At 34.9% G+C, this 20,561-nt stretch overlaps 3 protein-coding genes across 4 annotated transcripts; all 3 read left to right on the top strand.

Annotated features, from left to right (window-relative positions):
• The first annotated feature begins 852 nt into the window (after positions 1–852).
• LOC132174919 (RING/U-box superfamily protein) lies at positions 853–7,483 on the top strand. 2 transcript variants are annotated; one of them, XM_059586672.2, is made up of 6 exons: positions 853–1,378; positions 1,839–2,906; positions 3,261–3,455; positions 3,563–3,696; positions 5,905–6,015; positions 7,090–7,483. In XM_059586672.2, the coding sequence occupies exons 1-6, from the start codon at positions 1,211–1,213 to the stop codon at positions 7,148–7,150; spliced, it is 1,737 nt and encodes a 578-aa protein (XP_059442655.2). In that variant the 5' UTR covers positions 853–1,210; the 3' UTR covers positions 7,151–7,483. The 2 variants fall into 2 exon arrangements, with proteins under 2 accessions (XP_059442655.2, XP_059442654.2); XM_059586671.2 differs by having other exon boundaries at positions 854–1,378; positions 3,542–3,696.
• Positions 7,484–10,256: 2,773 nt separating this feature from the next.
• LOC132174061 (pectinesterase 2-like) lies at positions 10,257–12,686 on the top strand. Its single transcript, XM_088514461.1, has 3 exons — positions 10,257–10,674; positions 10,863–11,300; positions 11,992–12,686. Exons 1-3 carry the CDS (start codon positions 10,257–10,259, stop codon positions 12,684–12,686), a joined length of 1,551 nt encoding a protein of 516 aa, XP_088370587.1.
• Positions 12,687–16,942: 4,256 nt separating this feature from the next.
• On the top strand, positions 16,943–18,903 carry LOC132174063 (pectinesterase 2-like). Its single transcript, XM_088514460.1, has 3 exons — positions 16,943–17,360; positions 17,585–18,022; positions 18,209–18,903. The coding sequence occupies exons 1-3, from the start codon at positions 16,943–16,945 to the stop codon at positions 18,901–18,903; spliced, it is 1,551 nt and encodes a 516-aa protein (XP_088370586.1).
• The last annotated feature ends 1,658 nt before the right edge of the window (positions 18,904–20,561 follow it).

Here is a 20,561-nt window from a genome sequence, read left to right as displayed (position 1 = left end):
GAGCGGATTGAGATCCCCTTAAATTTTTTAAAATATGAGATTCTTCGAATTTCAAATCTGAGCTCTCCATTATATCTAACAGTCCAAATAAATACAGACGTTTGTGTGTTACCGAGTCAAGTAATTATAATTTTCAACATGCGAAATCACTTACTTCTGCATTTGTTTGAACTATTAGATGTAATAGAGGGTTTTGATTTTAAAATCTGAAAATCTCATATTTTAAAAACTTTGATGGGATTCAAATCCGAGATGAGCACTCTTCATACCCCTATCGAAAAGGTGGCGAGCTACTCCTTGTCACCTCCCATTAAATTTTCTAAGGTGACTAGGGCTCTAGGGTGGTTAGGCCCATCCCCTACTTTGGATGGTGGTTGGGCTGACTTTATTTTCTTTATGTTTTATATTTGCAATTTGTTATTCTTCTATGAATATAATAAAAAGTTAATTTTTATTTTATTTTCACATTTGAGACTTAGACAACACCTATGATGTGGCAAAATTGACTACATGACATTACCCCTTTTAAAAAAGCATGGATTACATGAGATTAGACATAATTTTTTCAATTTTTTTTTTTAAAAAACGTTAAAAAGGTATATGACTATGTCCCTTGGTTTTTGTAGTTGTATTGGGATAATATTTGAAAATAAAAAGCAGACAATATTTTAAAAACAAAGTCTTAGTGTTATTCTGAAAATAGAAATTAAAAAAGAAAATGATATTTGATATTTATGGCATCTAGGGAGTAGAGGAATGAGACACCCCCTCATGCAAAGCCTTTACGCAAAATAAAGTTAACTTTATTAAAAAAAAAAAAAAAGAAATTTAGAAGCACATCCCTTTCAGCACGCGAATTCTGAATCACCCCAACCCCACACTTTTCGCTCTTTCCATTTGAATCCTCCCAAAACCGAGGCAGAGAAAGCGCCCATGTCTTCCTTCTTTTCCTTCGGTTAAAAGCTCTCTCTCTCTCTCTCGCTGTCTGTGCAAGTTACTTTGTCTCATTCCCCAGCTAATGCCATCATCATCACCTAAATCTCCCCCTTTTACTCAAATCAACTCTCTCTCTCTCTCTCTCTCTCTCTCTCATCATACATCATCACTCATTTCTCACAATGCAGTTAGATCTGGGATGTTTTCTTGTGGTCTGTGGTGATGTAGTTGGAGAAACAACAGAGGGTTGAAGATTTGGAGAGGGAGGGGGGAAATGGGGTCGAGCGGAAGCAAGGCGTCGTCCGGTGGTGCAGCGACGTCGTCGTCGTCGTCCTCCGGTAGCGGTCGGACGGGTCGGTTCAGAGGGCACCGAGTCTTCCAGTCGTCTTGTCTCGGAACCACATCACGATCCCGCGACTGTGACAATGACGACCACCACAAGGTCCGTCGTTTTTATCATCCCCTTCCCTTCTCTCGTACTTAGATATGAAGCATTGTGTTGTTTTCAAAGCATTTTTTTTTTTTCAAATGTAATGGAATTTAGGTCTGAGGGAAGGAAGACTTATAGAGGCTGGTTAGGCTCCATTGAATAACTAGTGAATATTAAGAAGTTCTGTTAAGAGGACCAAATGTGCAAAATGATGATTCAGATTTTAGATCAGATGTTAAAACTCGCTTAATTAGGTTGATTTAAGATATGGGTGTTGGCCTTCTACTTGTCATGAATGTGGTGGTTACTTTAAATGTGATTTGATGAACTTGGTCTTTGGAATCCAGTGCATTAGTACTTATGATACAAGTTTGATTATTATCGGCTTTTTTTATTTTTATTTTTTTTTAATTTTATTTATTTATTTATTTTTTAGTTAATGCATATACGTTACACGTAAATCATGCTTCAGGTTTGTCATTTTGAGAAGAAAGAAAATGGTGATGGTATAGCTCCATGTACAAATCGGACTGAAACGGAGCCGGATGAGTTGAAAACTGAGTCTTACAGAAAGGTTAAAGTTGAAGAATCTGATGAACTGCCTTGTTTATCCTCTAATGATGATCTTGATGAATGGGGTCAAGTAAGGGCGACTAATACAACTTCCAGAACTGGTAGCAGCTCTGTCCGTGATTCTTCAACTCATTCCTTGAACCCTTCTGGTCGTTTCCTTTCCCGCTTTAGTTTAATTCCTGGTAATGTAAGCTTCAGACTCAGCAGAGCAACCAGTTTAGGGTCATCAAGGCCGTATCCTGTTACTTCTACAAGTCTCGCAATATTGAATGATGAAGATGAGATACATCTACAAGCAGGACCTGCCAGCAGCTTTGTTCATAGAAATGAAACTCAACAAGGCAGTGACTTGCTTCCTGCATCATTGATTAACGGAACATCCACACAATGTTATCAAGATACTAGTGCTACTTTGAGGTTAAATGCTCCAGCACCGGATTTTTCTGACAATTTGCAAGACAATGAGACAATCCAAAGTGTGGCCAGAGATAGTGAAAGTACAAGAAATGGGGTTGAGGTTAATTTGTATTCGCCGAGAATTCATACTGAAAATGATAGTGTTGAGACTAGACAACCTGATAGGCGGATTGGAGCTCGCGAACCTGTTGAACGGAATGTTCGTTTTAGTAGAACCCTAAGTGTTGGAAGACTTCGTGACAGAGTTCTTCGTCGGTCGTCGTTGTCTGATTTAACATTTTGTCCTTTGCAACAAGAGAGAGAAGCAAGAGATGCTAGTCAGCATAATGGTAGACAAGCCTGGGAGAGTGAGACAAGGGAACCCGTATCTGAATATAATGCTGTAACAACTCCAGCTACCTCTGGTTATCCTCCATCAAGTACATCTAGCTCCTTATTCAGTATCCAAGATTACGAGGTGGAAACTTCACGGTCAAGAGAAGGCAGGTATCACGATCTGCTGGAACATAGATCAAATTTCCTTGAACGGAGAAGAAGAATACGATCTCAGGTTTGTAAAGTTTCTGCACTAACTATTTGTGGTCTGATGACACTATTAAGTGAGCAAGATGTTGCTAGATCTTGACTCTCAAGCCTGTAATTTATGAAGTTTTGTGATTCTATATTATTGCAAATAGGAAATATGCCATACATGTTGGTTTAGAGGTGTCTACCATTTGGCAGCCTCATTTGGGACATAACCAAGCCCAATGTTGATCTCAATGGTCAATCTAAGTATGCACTTGTGCTGGACTCCGCTTAGTTGCCACCTATACTGTTTTCTGTCGTAGTGAAATTTTAATAAATGGTTATCCATGATTATGTGTGTTTGATTCCAAGCAGTGACTCTCATCTTACAATGTAGGTTCGTGCTCTTCAGCGGATGGGAAGTCGTTTTGAGAACCTGTCTGGACATGAGAGGTCTTGTATCTTATCTGGTCAACATAGAACAGGTCGTTGTACCTGTCGTATTAATAGCCGGGATGCCAATTTAAATGACGACACTAGTGCTAGGGCTAGCATATCAAGAATTGTTATGTTAGCTGAAGCTTTATTTGAGGTAATGCTGATATGTAGTTACCTTTTATGATGGCCATTTTGTGTATTATTTATACAAGTTGAATCTTCTTTACATATTTTAATTAGGTTCTGGATGAAATTCACCAGCAATCTGTGGTTTTATCCTCCCGACCTTCTGTATCTTCAATTGGGTCTGTCCCTGCACCTAATGAAGTTGTAGAGTCATTGCCTGTCAAATTATACACCAAGTTGCAAAAACATCAGAATGAGGAGGCTGCACAGTAAGTCTCAAGTTTCTCTACTGTTTGGCTTTCAGATTAGTTCAGTAAATGTCTTCGATAGAGGTGGTTGAATGTTGAACTGCTTGTATCATCTACACCTATTGCAATCATAGACAAATCTATGGCTTCTCTTCCTGAATGCTATGGATAGTAAGTTTTTGCATATTCCTGGCCAAAAGAGAAAAAAAGGGGGAAGAAACATTAGTACTATGTTTGCGAACCATTGATTGCAATACCTGCAATACCAGGTATTGCAGGTATTGCAATACCATTGACTACAATACCTGCAATACCTGCAACCATTGGCTTCTCTTCCTGAATGCTATGGATAGTAAGTTTTTGCATATTCCTGGCCAAAAGAGAAAAAAGGGGGAAGAAACATTAGTACTATGTTTGCCAACCATTGACTGCAATACCTGCCCACTGGAGAATGAATCATGAACTCAAAAGAAGGGACCTTAGGTTATAGAAGATTTTGCTATTAAAAGAACCCATTCCTTGAACAATAGTCGTAGAAATTTTGCAAATTGAACTAAATGTCAGTCTTGATGTCTAACATGGGATTATTTTTAAGATTTTGGAAATAGGTTCACAAATTTTAGTCTAAATTTTTTTTGATAAGTAAAGCAAATTTATTAAAGGGCGCAAGGGGCGCAATCCAACTGCACAGAACATAGACAAGAGAAAAACACCTAGCAAGATCATAAACAAGGAAAGATAGTACAAAAATATATAGAGCTAGAGACACCAAGAAAGGCATTAACAGAGATCTACTCATAGAGGGATTTAAGGAAATAAGTTTTTAGATTTGAGCTCGTCTTCTCACAGTCATCGAAACTTCGTGCATTTCTTTCTTGTCAAATGCACTACATTAGACAAGAAGGGATTACATTCCAAATAATCTCTCTGACTAAACCTTCTTTTCAAACATGCTAGGAGCTCCACCACCTGATTGGGTATAATCCACTCGACTCTAAACATCTTGAAAACCAAAACCCACAAGCCTCTCGCAATGTCACAACGAAGGAGGAGGTGATGAGGAGTTTTCTTTCTTTTTTTCACATACAACTATGATGTGACACTTGCGAAGATTATCCTTAGTGAGAATTTTTCTTAACAATGCTGTTCACGTGAAGAATGCCACCCTCAAAGGGGCCTTAGACCTCCATATGCTCTTCCAAGGAAAATAGTTGTCAACATTGGGAAGGAAAGCTTTGTAAAATGTTTTGACCTCAAAATATTGTCTTTTGGAGGGAACCCAACAACACTTATCTTCCACTCCCAGACTCCTAACATAGTATAGACCATTGAAAAAAGAAGTAACAAACACCAACTCCCAATCATGAACCAATCGGATAAAATTCTTACCTTTTGTGGTGTCTATGGAGGGAAATGAACGATAGAAGTTTTGAGAACTGTGAGAGGACTTTGGAGGAGATGAAGACTTTATTCTTCAATTCTTTATCTTTGAAAAACTGCTTTTGTTTCTCCTTTAGTGATTAGTTATCATGATTCGCCTGTTCTTTTTGCTCCTACAATAGTGATTTATTTATGCTCTCTTTGTTGCTTGAGGGTGAAGGATTGAGGTGGAGGCTCAAGCTCTTTTCATTGGTCTTTTATATGCTATCAGCCATGTTCTTGGTGAATTACTTGTAGAAGGGAGCTCTTACCTCTCGAACAAAAGAGAAGGTCAAGAGAAGGCAACTTATGAGAGAAAATTTTGATAGAGTGAGAATATTGGGTGTATTTGTTTGCCTTTGAGGAGTGGGAGTGGGTCTACAAATTAATGTAACTTCTCTGTGGCATTTTACCTCACCTAATTTTCAAGTGAAAACCACTATTACTGTTAGTGTGATGGTGAGTTTTGGTAATGGAATAAGGGTTTAAGTGAATTTTGCTTTAGGTTTTGATATGGTTCTACAAAAGTAGAGTTGTTTTGATGAGAAAGGACCAAAAGAGAAAAATAGGGAGGGGGGGGGGGGGGGGGGGTATTTCCTTAGGAACTTTATTACTTTCATTACTTTCTGGTATTTTTACCTTTCCCATTCTTTTACTTGTACACTTCTGTGAATTTGATATATTCTTGACAACCAATTTATTCTTTTTTCTTTGTTTGTATCAATTTATTTAGTTTGATTGGAAAATCTATATCATTTGGCATCTCATTTATACTAGACTATCTTACGTCATCTTTCGGTAATCTTTTAGATGTTATATATGCCTTGTGGAATATGAGGAAGGAGACAGCTTGCGGATATTGCCTTGTCATCATGAATTTCATAGAACATGTGTTGACAAATGGCTGAAGGAGATCCACAGGTATGAGATCGTTCCAGTCTTTTAGCATTTTAAGATATATGACTATCAATATATGAACACATATGCGTACATGTATGAGTTTTTTTTACAACTGCATTGTAGAGTGACTGCCAATGTATCATATTTGTTTCTTGGGACTTTGAAACTCAAAAAGTTGGTTTTACTTGAGTGAAAATTTACATAAGAGGTTCTAGGAGTTGCTCGTGTAGTTTGAGACTGACATGGTGGAGAATAATTTATAGATAATGATGTTGGAAAAACAAATTTGGGGTTGAACCGCGCGGACTGAATGACCAGCAAGCAGACTTGTTTACATGTAAAGTGGAAGGCGTCCCATGGCATAGGAGAGAATTTAATTTTCAATTACAATAGGTTTCTGGTAAGGTTCATCTTTGAACTTATGAACTTATCAGGTATATGCAATAAGTTGTCTCATGGTGTATGTTTGGTGTGCAAACTAGAGTTGGAATTATTCCCAAGAAAAATGATAAGGAGGTACTTCTGAATTTAAGGTCAAGTATAATGGGAGACATAAATAAAACATAGTAGATATATCATGGGAGATAGGACAAAGTTCCCTTTTGTTTGCAGCAAAATGAGACTTAAATGAGGAAACACTTTCTGGTAGCTCCATTTTTTGTCCAGTCAAGTAATTATTTTGATCCAGAAATGATTCATAGTTTGGGATGCTTTGACTCTTTGATTTCTTTGTCTTTTCTTTAGCCACCTTGAGTCGTTTTGTTGTGATACTAGACTCCACCATCCCTGTTTTGTTTTAAGAATGAAATTCATTTGCTTGCAAGATTAGAAGACTACCCAAACTTATAAAGTGGGCTGACAAGAAAATCTAAGAAGAGATTATTGATAAGTTTGAGCTTATATATACGTCTTTCAATTCCTCCGGCAATGCCCCTATAAAATCATTGAAATTCTATGAAGAAAGATATCCTGATTATTTACCTTTTTCGATTGAATGCATGTCCACTTTCCCAAACCTTACCTGCAGTGTAAACAAGTGTTCTCTTGGTGCTACTAACGCTGAGACAATATGCTTACTTTGTATATGGTGTGCAGGGTATGCCCACTTTGTCGGGGGGATATCTGTAGATCGGACTCATCGCCTGAAGAGAACTAAAATGTCCAGTTTTGCAATATTCTTCTTAAAGATACCCTGAACTCTTGAGAAGTTCTCCCCCACATAGACAAGATTCAAAGATAATAGTCAAGTATGATGCTTGAGGAAGTTGTGGTCATTTTCTGCTGAAATTATCTTTCTTGGCTGTGGTTAATTGTTCTAATTGCACATTGAAGCATGGTGCCCTGGCGGAAATGAAATGAACTGCTTGTAATTGGCCAAAGAATTGGAGAGAGAGAGAGAGAGAGAATTGGTTCTTTTTTCCAATGATTACTGTGAATATGTTAAAGCAGTTGTTATTGTTATATCCTAAATTCCTTGCATCTTGCTTTATTTGTGCCAGTTTGTTAGTTTTTCTTAGCATGCATGCTCTGGATTAGATTTGTGTAGTGATGTTGTCATGTTGTAGTAGAGATGGTAAGGTCTAACTTGGACCCAACTGATTATGGTTAGCAAATTGTATGTAGTTATTTAAAAGTGCTTAAAATGCACCGTACTATTATATATTAGAAGGGGATTCCTCAAATTTGCACTCACCACCTATATTAGTATTTTGTTCAGGACTTGGATTTAAATACGATTCATAAAAGAGTAATGTTATATTAATACGATTAGAATGATGTGGTGCAGTTGTACAAAAGTTTCTTAAATAGCATTACTCATAAATGGTTGCATTATGATAGCCCTTGATTTAAAGGGTAGCTTTTACACAATATTCAGACAAGTTTGTGGCCATTCATAAATTCAAAATTTTTTCTCTTCACCTTTTTTTGTGTTTTTTTTTTTTACCCCTTCACAAGGTGTTCGTGTTGATGTGTCAAGATGAGGTAATGTTTTGTATGCCATTACTGAGAAATGATTGGTGTAAATATATATTTTTAATATTTCTTTCTATTTTAACTTTCAAATTAACTATTAGATTTATGAACTTATGTGGACTTCACGTAAGTCAATGGTGAACTCCACAAATCTAATGGGTAAATCTATTGAATTTGTAAGAGAATATGAGCAAATTATTAACACTAATAATTTTTCTATTTTACTGGGCCTGATGTGATCAATAGTACTCCCTGAGATGGAGGTAGGGGAGGATCCGGGTAGGCCATGGTCCTCCCCCCAAAATAAGGAAAATATATAAATATATATATATATATATATATATATATATATATAAGTTAAAAAAAAAAAAGTATAGTAAAGTTTTAAGTTTAGTCATTTAATTAATTTGGGCGCTCTCCAAAAAAGAATTTAGCCCTATTTTTAATTTTTTTTTGGCCATATCTAATAAAAACTTTTGGCCCTATTCTTAATTTTTTTGGGCTATACCCATTAAGTTTTTTTATTTTTGGTCCTTACTTTCAAATGTCTATTTTTTGGCAATTCGTCCATTAAATTAATGAATTTGTATCACAAAATAATACAAATTCTGTATCACAAAATAATTTAATGGAATGTAGTTCCCAAGAGGTAGCTCAGTTGGCTGGGACCACGCCTAATGAAGCGGTAGGGGTGTCAAAAATAACCGGGAAACCGGAACCTGGACCGGAAAACCGGGAAACTGGGAAACCGGGGACCGGTTCCGGTTCCGGTTGCCAAAAAAAAAAAAATCGGGACCCCGGTTCCGGTTCCGGTTTTTGGCACCCGGTAAAAATCGGGAAAACCGGAACCGGGTCTTATTTTATATATATATATATATATATATATATATATATATTGTCTTTGTAATATGTTTGTGAACTATTTTTATTGTGAGTGTATTTCTTTTGATTGGTAGATTATTTAAATACTTGTTTTATTTTTTATTTTTTTGGGTTTTCAATTGTTCTAGTAAGGGGTATTTATTTCTTGTGCATGTTGGTTTGTTTACGTACTTGTTTTTACTTTTTATTGTTTTAATTTTTTTTTATGTATCTAATTTAAAATGATTTTTAGGGTATTTTAAAAAATTTGATTTTTTATTTCTAAGACTCATATAGGCAAAAACATTGATTTTTTAGGATTTTTAGGCTTTTTTAGGTTTATTTTTTAATTATTTGGAACAATCACAATAAAGCCTCTTTAATTTAGACAAAAAGATTAATAGTTTTTTTTTAAAAAATAAGCTAACATATGAAAAAAATAATGGGCTTATTTTAGGCCCAATACCTAAAATAAGCCCCAAACACTAATTTTTTTTCAAAAACCGGTTACCGGACCGGGTAAAACCGGAACTGGCCTAGAACCGGGACCCCGGTTAACCGGGGTCCCGGTTCCGGTTCCGGTTTCCCAAAACCGAGAACCGGGGTACCCCGGTTCCGGTTCCGGTTTTGGCCAAAAACCGGGAAACCGGACCGGGTTGACATCCCTATGAAGCGGAAGTCATTAATTCGAATCCCTCTCTCCCCTTTTGTGAACATGTCAAAAAAAAAAATAATAATAATAATAATAATAATAATAATAATGGAATGTAAATAGATGAGTCTATTCGATAAAAAGCACAAGGAATAATAGGAAAACATTTGAAGCACACCAACGATTTGATAAGGCCAAAGGGGTTTGTTTCTGAACAACGAGTTTGTCATATGCGATAATGCTTAGGAGTTAGGATTAATCCGAAGAATTCACAAGGTAGAATGTAATATAGAAACTCTAGAGAATTCTAATTTGATGTGAATTATAATTTGTCCTCTAAAGAAAATATTAACCAAGGCATGACATGTGGTTAATTAGTGTGGAATAAATAATAAATTATTTTCGTTAACATAATAGAAAATATATTATGGAGAAATATTATTTTGTGATACAGAATAATTAAAACAACTTTGTGATAATTTATTATTTAAATTGTATCCAAGAGACAATAAACATCTTTTAAACTAAGAGGGAGATAGAGTTTCATTAGGATTTAAACATAGTTTAACTATTCTACTTGAATTATATATACTTGTCCGAGTAGTCTTAGTTTTTCTCTCTGTCTAATCCCCGTTGGATTACAATAAGTAAACGCCTATAAAAACACTCACTTAAGAATTATATTTCACTGAAGAATTATATTTCCGATTTTTTTTTTCTTCCGATAATTTGCTTTGTTTCGCTTCTTGCGCTTCCCATCTTCAAGCTCTTAGCAATGAGGATTCATGTTGGTTTTACAATTTTATCACTATTTTTCCTGTCATTTATGCTGCCGGAATGCAGCCCGAGCACTATACAAGGATGGTGCAGTCAGACACCACATCCACAGCCATGTCAACACTTCATCATGATGAAGAATCACAGCAACCATCATAATTCTTTTGCAGTTTTTCAGCAGATGACAAAGCAGATTGCTCTCGACCAAGCTCTCAAAACCCAAAGACAGACAATATGGCTTCGACCCAATTCCCAAAACATTCGAGAGAGAGCAGCTTGGGCTGATTGCATTCACCTCTTTGGCAATACCATTCACCGCCTCAAGCAAACCATCGGAAATCACGGCCAACACACCGATGAGGATGTTCAAACTTGGCTCAGCTCCGCCCTAACAAATCTCGACACGTGTCGAACAGGTTTTTGTTAAATCCCGTTACCTTCTACTTATGTCCTACGTCTACCTGCTACATTTTTTCTTTTTATATTTTTTATTGTGTATAATACTTTATCATTTGTAACTATTGTCTCTTGATTTTGTTTCAATAATCTCAAAAGCAAGTAATGAATTTAATGAATATAGTCAATTTAATTTATATTCTGACAGGTTTTACAGAACTCGGGGTTTCGAGCAATATCCTCCCGCTCCTCTCCAATGTCTCCAAGCTTGTTACCAACGCATTGGCAACCAACAAATACACGTTAAGCCAGAAAAACAAGGAACACAAGATTCCCACATGGCGCCCTTTGGATGAGAAAAAGGTTTTGCAGGATTTGAATATTCCTGATATCGTGGTTGCAAAAGATGGATCAGGGAACTTTACGAACGTGCAAGAAGCTGTGGATTATGCGAGCAAGATGCAGAGGAAGAGGAAGGATAGTAGGTTTGTGATGTATGTTAAGGTTGGGATTTACGAAGAGAACGTTGAGATCGGGTGGGCAGGGAAGAATATTACGATGGTCGGTGACGGCATCGGAAAGACAATCATCACGGCAAGTAGGAGCGTTAAAAAACACTCCACCACTTACACATCAGCGACAGTCGGTACGTAACTACGACCACCGCTTATTAGAAAGGATAGAAATTTTCTTTAAGTTATTTTAATAAGCATCCAGTGTCATCTCTTGCATATTTTATTTAATATTTTTAACCATTATTTATTGCAATTATACTAACTTAGGAACCTAAACATTAATTTTTGAGAAATCCAAAAAAGTTGAATGACACTTGTCGCTTATTGAAATAGGTCGGAAGCAATTTCATTCAAATTAATTTGGAGAAAATTTGTGTCATTCATAAAAACTTCACAAAGAATTCTTGAATTACCAAGCAAACCCCCTAAATTCAAAAAACTATCAATTTGATCCATTGAACTTTTAATTTGATGTAATCTACAATTTCCGTCAATTTTTTATGGGCTCTTTATATTTAGATTTTCTCTAAAAATATAGTAAGACTCATGAAAACAGCTCTACTCTCTACTTTATATTTAATTATTGTCATAAATGCTCCTTACATTTCAAGAGCCAAAAAGCTAAAGTTATATAATTTTTTAAGCTTATTTTTTTACGCTCCTCTTTCTTGATTGGTTTAAAACTAATAAAATAATAATATTTAACTAAAATAAAAAAATATATAGAGAGTTCCATGTTTGGTTCATTTTAATTTGATGTTTGGCGAACTTTAGTTTTCCTCAAATCTCTTACATCTTCTCAAATTTTTGAGCAACATGCAGCTGTTGATGGTGACGGATTTATGGCTCGTGACATGACATTCCGCAACTCTGCCGGACCCTCAAACGGACAAGCAGTTGCTCTCCGATCAGGATCCGACCTCTCTGCATTCTACCGATGCAGCTTCGAAGGTTACCAAGACACTCTCTACGTTCATTCAAACAAGCAATTCTTCAGGGAATGCGATATCTACGGAACCGTGGACTTCATCTTCGGAAACGCCGCCGCCGTCTTTCAGAACTGCAATATATATTCCGACACCGTCCACACGCCTAACGCCGTCACAGCTCAAGGCCGTACAGATTCCAACCAAACTACCGGAATAGTGATTCAAAGTTGCAGGGTGAGAGCTTTTACGGCCGCAGGAAGAAGTTCATTGCCGCGTAAGGCAATGAAAACGTACCTTGGAAGGCCATGGAAGAAATATTCGAGGACCATTTTCATCAAAACATATTTTGATGGGTCTGTTGATCCAGCAGGTTGGATGAAGTGGGATAAAGATTTTGCTCTGAATACCCTCTACTATGGAGAGTACAAGAACAGAGGCTCTGGCTCTTCAACTGCAAAGAGAGTTAAATGGGGTGGTTTTCATCTCATTACAAACTCTCTGGAGGCATCAAACTACACCGTTTCAAGCTTCATTTCTGGGGGTTCTTGGTTGCCATCCTTGGGGGTCCCATTCACTCCAGGGCTTTGATTTTCAGTCCTTGTTATTTTATTTTAGTTTTATTTAATTTTTAGGAATTTGTTATTTTGTAATTCTTTGCCCAAAGCTAGAGTTAGGTTTAGTCAATGAGTTTATTTTTAAGTGAATGTTGTAGTAAAATAAAGAATTTTGATAAATAATTAAATAGATTTTGTTTAATATTCTTCTTTATCTTCTCCCTTCTTCGTGGCGGTGTTTTTAGATTGTGTGATTCAATCCCTTTTTTATTTCCTACTTCTTCTATTCTTCTTTTTTTCAAATTATTATTAATGAAAAATGATTGGTGTTAATATTGTTATCATATTTCCTTCCTATTATTATGCCAATACTAAATGGGATGCTCATGACGATCAGGTTTTGGCGATTGGAGGAGCTTTGTGTGTGTAAGAGAGAGAGAGCAAAGAAGCGGCTCATGGCAAAATGTGTAATGTTATGATAATTGGGATCATAACATTACAATTATGATATAATGTGTAATTGGGATCATAATTTTTATCCCAATTATGATATAATGTATCATAATTTAAAAGAATCAATATTAGTATTGTGAGATAAAAATGTGATTTATATCATTACTCATAGGGGTGAATAACTGCCTGTTAACCACTAACCGCCTAGGCCGTTATGGTTAGTGATTTTTTCAAAACTGGCTAACCGTCTATATATATATATATATATATATATATAAAACGTATGTAGTATGATTAATGATATTATCGTATTACTATAGAAACAACATCGTTTTGTTTTTGTTTTTAGAAAGTGGTTAGCAGTTAGTAGTGTTAGGCAGTTTTAGCTAATAATTTTGCATTATCCAATTTATATAACAGTTACATAATAATCTACTACATAATATTATTTTACCATTATTTCACTAATATTTCACCTTTGCCCCAGTAAATTTCGGTACTCTCATCTCCAATATTTAAGAAAATAGTCAAGTATGATGCTTGAGGAAGTTGTGGTCATTTTCTGCTAAAATTATCTTTCTTGGCTGTGGTTAATTGTTCTAATTGCACATTGAAGCATGGTACCCTGGTGGAAATGAAATGAACTGCTTGTAATTGGCCAAAGAGTTGGAGAGAGAGAGAGAGAGAGAATTGGTTCTTTTTTCCAATGATTACTGTGAATATGTTAAAGCGGTTGTTATTGTTTATATCCTAAATTCCTTCCATCTTGCTTTATTTGTGCCAGTTTGTCAGTGTTTCTTAGCATGCTCTGGATTAGATTTGTGTAGTGATGTAGTAGTAGAGATGGTAAGGTCTAACTTGACCACCTGATTATCGTTAGCAAATTGTATGTAGTTATTAGTTAAAAGTGCTTAAAATGCAGCCCTAATTCAGCTCAATGTTTTTTTGGGGCTTTATACGAAACTTTTAAATGCGGTCTTATTTTTTTTTAATATTTAAATATTAATTAAATAATATTTATTTTAATATTATTATTATATTTAGAGTTTTTATTTTTATTAATCCTTACAAAAATAAACACAACAATAAAAAAATTAATTTTTTTTTGATCAATTAATCCAAGAACCGCACAACTGAAGCATACAAAAGCAAACTAACAAAAAAAAAAACCCACCAGAAAATTATCAAGAACCCATACAAAATTATATATATATATATACCATGACAGTAACTTGCTCACTTAATTCTTTGATACTCCTCTGTTTCAAACAAAACCCACCAAAAAATTTGTCAAAAACCCCATACAAAACCCACCAGAAAAATCAAGCACATAAATAAACATTACAAAAAAAAAAAAAAAAAAATCAATTTTTATTTTTTATGAATCCTTACCTCTTTGGTACAGCTGTTTCAAACAAAACCCACAAAAAAAATTGACAAAAACCTATACAAAACCCACAAGAAAAATCAAGCACAGAAATAAACATTACCAAAAAAAAATCAATTTTTTTTTTTTTTTTTTTTTGATGACTCCTTACCTCATTGATACACCTGTTTCAAACAAAACCCACAAAAAAAATTGTCAAAAACCCATACAAAACCCACAAGAAAAATCAAGCACAAAAATAAACATTACTAAAAAAAAAAAAAATCAATTTTTTTATATGAATCCTTACCTCAATGATACACATGTTTCAAACAAAACCCACAAAAAAATTATCAAAAATCCATACAAAACCCACCAAGAAAACCATCAAGCACATAAATAAACAATACAAAAAAAGATATCAATTTTGTTTGATGAATCCTTATCCAAACTGCCACTTCTCTTTGTCTTTCTTTCACTGTGTGAAATAGAAGCCATGAAAAAATCTTAAGGTTTCATTTAGGACCCATTTAATCACCTTAATATCAAATACCTAAAGGTTAAAGGAAAAAGAAATTTACCTTTGAAGAACTCAATCAATCCATTCAGCCAAAGTCCTAAGGAAAGAGAAAAAAGAAGATAAGAGGGGAGGCTGTTGGCAGTGGAGAAGAAAAGATAGAAAGAAAAAGAAAGGAAAGAAAGTGCGTGGTTAGGTAGAGTTAAAATGGTTTTTCAATATCAAATAATTTTAGATGCATAGGTAGATAGACTCTTTTTTTTTTTTTTTTTTTGACATGTTTGCACAAGAGGAGGGAGGGAGATATGCTCTTTTTAAGTATAAGGATATTTGCTTTTCTGGGTTAATTGACCTTATTTTACTATGAACTTATTATATTGGGACCTTATTAAATTGAAGCATTTTTTAAATTACTTACTTATCATGATTAGATGTTTTAAGTTTTTATGAAAAAAAAATTTAGGCCTTATTTTTTTTTAAAAAAAGGCTCTTAAATTAAAAACAAAAATGATTAAAAAAACATTTTTGGGCCAATTTTTTTTTTTGGGCCTTATTAATCCGGGGGTCCTAGGCAAGTGCCTCACTCGCCTAGTGGTCTAGCCGGCCCGGTACTATTATATATTAGAACCCTTAATTCCTCAAATTTGCACTCACCACCTATATTAGTATTTTGTTAAGGACCTAGATATATGTAAATACTATTCATAAAAGAGTAGTGTTATATAAAAAACTGCAATACGATTGAGATAATGCATGTGGCGGTGAAAATCAGTTTTTTTTTTTTAAAAAAAAATAATTTTTACGAGTGTTATTCAAGTGTATGTAAGTTGTACAATAATTTTCTAAATAACATGACTTATAACTAGTCGCATTATGATAGCCCATGATTTAAACGGTAACTTTTACACACTATTATGACAAGCTTGTGTCCATTCATAACTTCAATTTTTTTTTTGTTTTCACCTTTTTTGTGTTTTTTTTTGTGTTTTTCCTTCACATGGTGTTGATGTGTCAAGATGAGGTAATGTTTTGTATACGTGAACATTATTGAAAAATAATTGGTGTATATATATATTTCTTATATTTTCTTACAAATTAATTATTAGATTTATGGATTTCATATAAGTCAATAGTGGACCCCACAAATCTAATGATTAATCTATTGAATTTGTATGAGAATGTGAGAGAATATGAATAAATTATTAATACCAATAATTTCTCTATTTTATTAGGTCCGATGTGGATCAGCAATACTCTCATCAAATAATTTAATGGAATGTAAATAGAAGAGTCGATTTGATAATGATAAATAGGAAAACATTTGAAACACACCAACGATTTGATAAGGCCAAAGGGGTTTGTTTCTGAACAACGAGTTTGTCATATGTGATATGCTTAGGATTAATCTGAAAAATTCACAAAGTAAATAGTAATATATACATATATATATATACTAATCTGAAAAATTCACAAGTAAAAAGTAATATATATAGAAAATCTGGAGAATTCTAATTTGATGTGAATTATAATTTGTCCTCTAAAGAAAATATTAACCAAGGCATGACATGTGGTTAATTTGTGTGGAATAAATAATAAATTATTTTCGTTAACATAATAAAAAATATATTATGGAGAAATTTTATTTTGTGATACAGAATAATTAAAACAACTTTGTGATAATTTATTATTTAAATTGTATCCAAGAGACAATAAACATCTTTTAGATAAAGAGGGAGATAGAATTTCATTAGGATTTAAACATAGTTTAATTAATCTACTAGAATTATATATACTTGTCCAAGTAATTCTAGTTTTTCTATCTGTCTAATCCCTGTTGGATTACAATAAGTAGACGCCTACAAAAACACTCACAGAAGAATTATATTTCACTGGAGAATTATATTTCTGATTATTTGCTTCACTTCTTGCGCTTCCCATCTTCAAGCTCTTAGCAATGAGGATTCATGTTGGTTTTACAATTTTATCACTATTTTTCCTGTCATTTATGCTACCGGAATGCAGCCCGAGCACTATACAAGGATGGTGCAGCCGGACACCACATCCACAGCCATGTCAACACTTCATCATGATGAAGAATCACAGCAACCATCATAATTCTTTTGCAATTTTTCAGCAGATGACAAAGCAAATTGCTCTCGACCAAGCTCTCAAAACCCAGAGACAGACAATATGGCTTCGACCCAATTCTCAAAACATTCGAGAGAAAGCAGCTTGGGTTGATTGCATTCACCTCTTTGGCAATACCATTCACCGCCTCAAGCAAACCATCGGAAATCATGGCCAACACACCGATGAAGATGTTCAAACTTGGCTCAGCTCCGCCCTAACAAATCTTGACACATGTCGAACAGGTTTTTGTTAAATTCCCGTTATCTCTATTAGAACTTATAATAGTGGTTCGACTTATGGCCTTAGGCCACACATCCTGGCTACATTTTTTCTTTTATATTTTTGATTGTGTACAATACTTTTATTAAATAGAAATTTTTTATCATTTGTAATTATTGTCTCTTGATTTTGTTTCAATAATGTCAAAAGCAAGTAATGAATTGAATCAATTTAATTTATATGACAGGTTTTACAGAACTCGGGGTTTCGAGCAATATCCTCCCGCTCCTCTCCAATGTCTCCAAGCTTGTTACCAATGCTCTGGCAACCAACAAATACATTTTAAGCCAGAAAAACAAGGAAGACAAGATTCCCACATGGCGCCCTTTGGATGAGGAAAAGGTTTTGCAGGATTTGAATATTCCTGATATCGTGGTTGCAAAAGATGGATCAGGGAACTTTACGAAAGTGCAAGAAGCTGTGGATTATGCGAGCAAGACGCAGAGGAAGAGGAAGGATAGTAGGTTTGTGATGTATGTTAAGGCTGGGATTTACGAAGAGAACGTTGAGATTGGGTGGGCGGGGAAGAAGATTACGATGGTCGGTGACGGCATCGGAAAGACAATCGTCACGGCAAGTAGGAGCGTTAAAAAGAACTCCACCACTTACAAATCAGCAACCGTTGGTACGTACCTACGACCACCGCTTATTAGAAAGGATAAAAATTTCCAGTGTCATCTCTTATATTTTATTTTATATTTTTAACAGTTTTCCTCAAATCTCTTACATCTTCTCAAATTGAGAGTTCGGCTACAAACTTTAGTTTTCCTCAAATCTCTTACATCTTCTCAAATTTTTGAGCAACATGCAGCTGTTGATGGTGACGGATTTATGGCTCGTGACATGACATTCCGCAACTCTGCCGGACCCTCAAACGGACAAGCAGTTGCTCTCCGATCAGGATCCGACCTCTCTGCATTCTACCGATGCAGCTTCGAAGGTTACCAAGACACTCTCTACGTTCATTCAAACAAGCAATTCTTCAGGGAATGCGATATCTACGGAACCGTGGACTTCATCTTCGGAAACGCCGCCGCCGTCTTTCAGAACTGCAATATATATTCCGACACCGTCCACACGCCTAACGCCGTCACAGCTCAAGGCCGTACAGATTCCAACCAAACTACCGGAATAGTGATTCAAAGTTGCAGGGTGAGAGCTTTTACGGCCGCAGGAAGAAGTTCATTGCCGCGTAAGGCAACGAAAACGTACCTTGGAAGGCCATGGAAGGAATATTCGAGGACCATTTTCATCAAAACATATTTTGATGGGTCTGTTGATCCAGCAGGTTGGATGAAGTGGGATAAAGATTTTGCTCTGAATACCCTCTACTATGGAGAGTACAGGAACAGAGGCTCTGGCTCTTCAACTGCAAAGAGAGTTAAATGGGGTGGTTTTCATCTCATTACAAGCTCTCTGGAGGCATCAAACTACACCGTTTCAAGCTTCATTTCTGGGGGTTCTTGGTTGCCATCCTTGGGGGTCCCATTCACTCCAGGGCTTTGATTTTCAGTCCTTGTTATTTTATTTTAGTTTTATTTAATTTTTTGGAATTTGTTATTTTGTAATTCAATATATAATGGGCTTTGCCCAAAGCTTGAGTTATGGTTTAGTCAATGAGTTTATTTTTAAGTGAATATTGTAGCAAAAGAAGAATTTTGATAAATAATTAAATAGATGTTGTTTAAGGTGTGACCGCGGTGTTTTTGGATTGTGTGATTTAATCCCTTTTTTTGTTTCCTACTTCCTCTATTTTTCTTTCTTTGTTAAATTATTATTAATGAGAAATGATTGGTGTTAATATTGTTCTTATATTTCCTTCCCATCATGCCAATGCTAAACGATTGGTGTTAAATAGATTTTGTTTAGGTTTATATATATATATATATATGAAATGATGTTGATATGGTATGTAGTATGATATCCTACAATCCCGATTGACCGCCCAAGCGGTTAGTAAATTTTACTAACTGCTTAGGTGATTATGGTTAGCAATTTTTAGCAGTATTAGTTAATAACTACTAACTGCAACGGGCCTTTTACCCCTAAAATTTACTCATGCTGTATATCTTACTAAAACGAGAAATGATACTTAGTAATCATACAGTCGAAATAAAGTGATAGTAAAAATCAATAATTTTACATCATTCCATTTATATAACAGTTACATAATAATCTACTAAATAATATTATTTTACTAATACTCTTACCATTATTTCACTAATATTTCACCATTGCCCCTAGGGGTGGGCAAATTAACCGTTACCGTTTAACCGGCTGTCTACCGGCTTCGACCGAACCGATATAAACCGTAGCCGATATGCCGATATCCTTATCGGTTAAAAAAAGTATACCGGAATTCGGTCCGGTCCGGTCCGGTCCGGTTAAGCGGTTCTTATCGGTTAACCGGTTAACCGATAAGAAACCGGATTTTTTTTTTTTTTTTTTTTTTTTTTTTAAGTCCTAGTCCCAAAACAGCGCCGTTTAGTCTTTTAGAGAGGTTTCCAAATTCCCACAAGTGACACAGGTTTTCGAATTTGTGTAATGGTGTTGCCCATGACCTATTTTCCTTTTGCTAAGTGACTTTAATTAGTTAATACTTTGTTTATTATTCATTAATGAATTTTATTTTAATTTGGGTTTGGGTAGGTTTGATGTTTTTTTTTTAAGTGATGGCATTTGATGAGATTTCTTTGCCTTTGGTAAAAACATTTTTCATTAACTAGTTTTGCTAGTCTAATTAGCATTCATTATGTTAATTAGTCCATTTGCTTTGGAAAAATGTATTTTATAATATTAAAAAAAAAAAAAAAAAGTTGAAGTGGATCAATATAAAAAAGCTTCAATTTTTAGCCCAAAAAACAAATATTTGGGTCCCAACAAAAAGTTTTTGGTCCCTAAAACAACTCATTTTTAATAAATTATTTTAGCCCAACAAAAAGTATTTGGGCTCTCAAAAGTAAAAAAAAAACTCATTTTTTTGTTTTTGGCCCAACAAAATAAATCAATATAAAGCTCTCAGTTAAATCGGTTAACCGGTTTAACCGTGTACCGTTTTAACCGAAATTATCGGTTAAAATTCTTATTGGTTCGGTATCGATTAATAAACCGTTTAACCGAAAATTATCGGTTAATAACCGATAAGGTCCTTAACCGGACCGTTT

The sequence above is a fragment of the Corylus avellana genome, chromosome 3 (genome assembly GCF_965113065.1).
Source record: "Corylus avellana chromosome 3, dhCorAvel1.hap1.2, whole genome shotgun sequence".
Classification (NCBI taxonomy): Eukaryota; Viridiplantae; Streptophyta; class Magnoliopsida; order Fagales; family Betulaceae; genus Corylus; species Corylus avellana.
The sequence above is the reverse complement of the archived record's forward strand: the minus strand, read 5'-3'. Positions and strand labels throughout refer to the sequence as shown.

Coding starts and splice junctions, on each gene's coding strand:
- LOC132174919 (XM_059586671.2), top strand. CDS start 1,211: ATGGGGTCGAGCGGAAGCAAGGCGTCGTCCGGTGGTGCAGCGACGTCG. Junction 1,379..1,838: donor ACAATGACGACCACCACAAG/GTCCGTCGTTTT, acceptor ATCATGCTTCAG/GTTTGTCATTTTGAGAAGAA. Junction 6,016..7,089: donor TGGCTGAAGGAGATCCACAG/GTATGAGATCGT, acceptor TATGGTGTGCAG/GGTATGCCCACTTTGTCGGG.
- LOC132174061 (XM_088514461.1), top strand. CDS start 10,257: ATGAGGATTCATGTTGGTTTTACAATTTTATCACTATTTTTCCTGTCA. Junction 10,675..10,862: donor TCTCGACACGTGTCGAACAG/GTTTTTGTTAAA, acceptor ATATTCTGACAG/GTTTTACAGAACTCGGGGTT. Junction 11,301..11,991: donor TTACACATCAGCGACAGTCG/GTACGTAACTAC, acceptor AGCAACATGCAG/CTGTTGATGGTGACGGATTT.
- LOC132174063 (XM_088514460.1), top strand. CDS start 16,943: ATGAGGATTCATGTTGGTTTTACAATTTTATCACTATTTTTCCTGTCA. Junction 17,361..17,584: donor TCTTGACACATGTCGAACAG/GTTTTTGTTAAA, acceptor TTTATATGACAG/GTTTTACAGAACTCGGGGTT. Junction 18,023..18,208: donor TTACAAATCAGCAACCGTTG/GTACGTACCTAC, acceptor AGCAACATGCAG/CTGTTGATGGTGACGGATTT.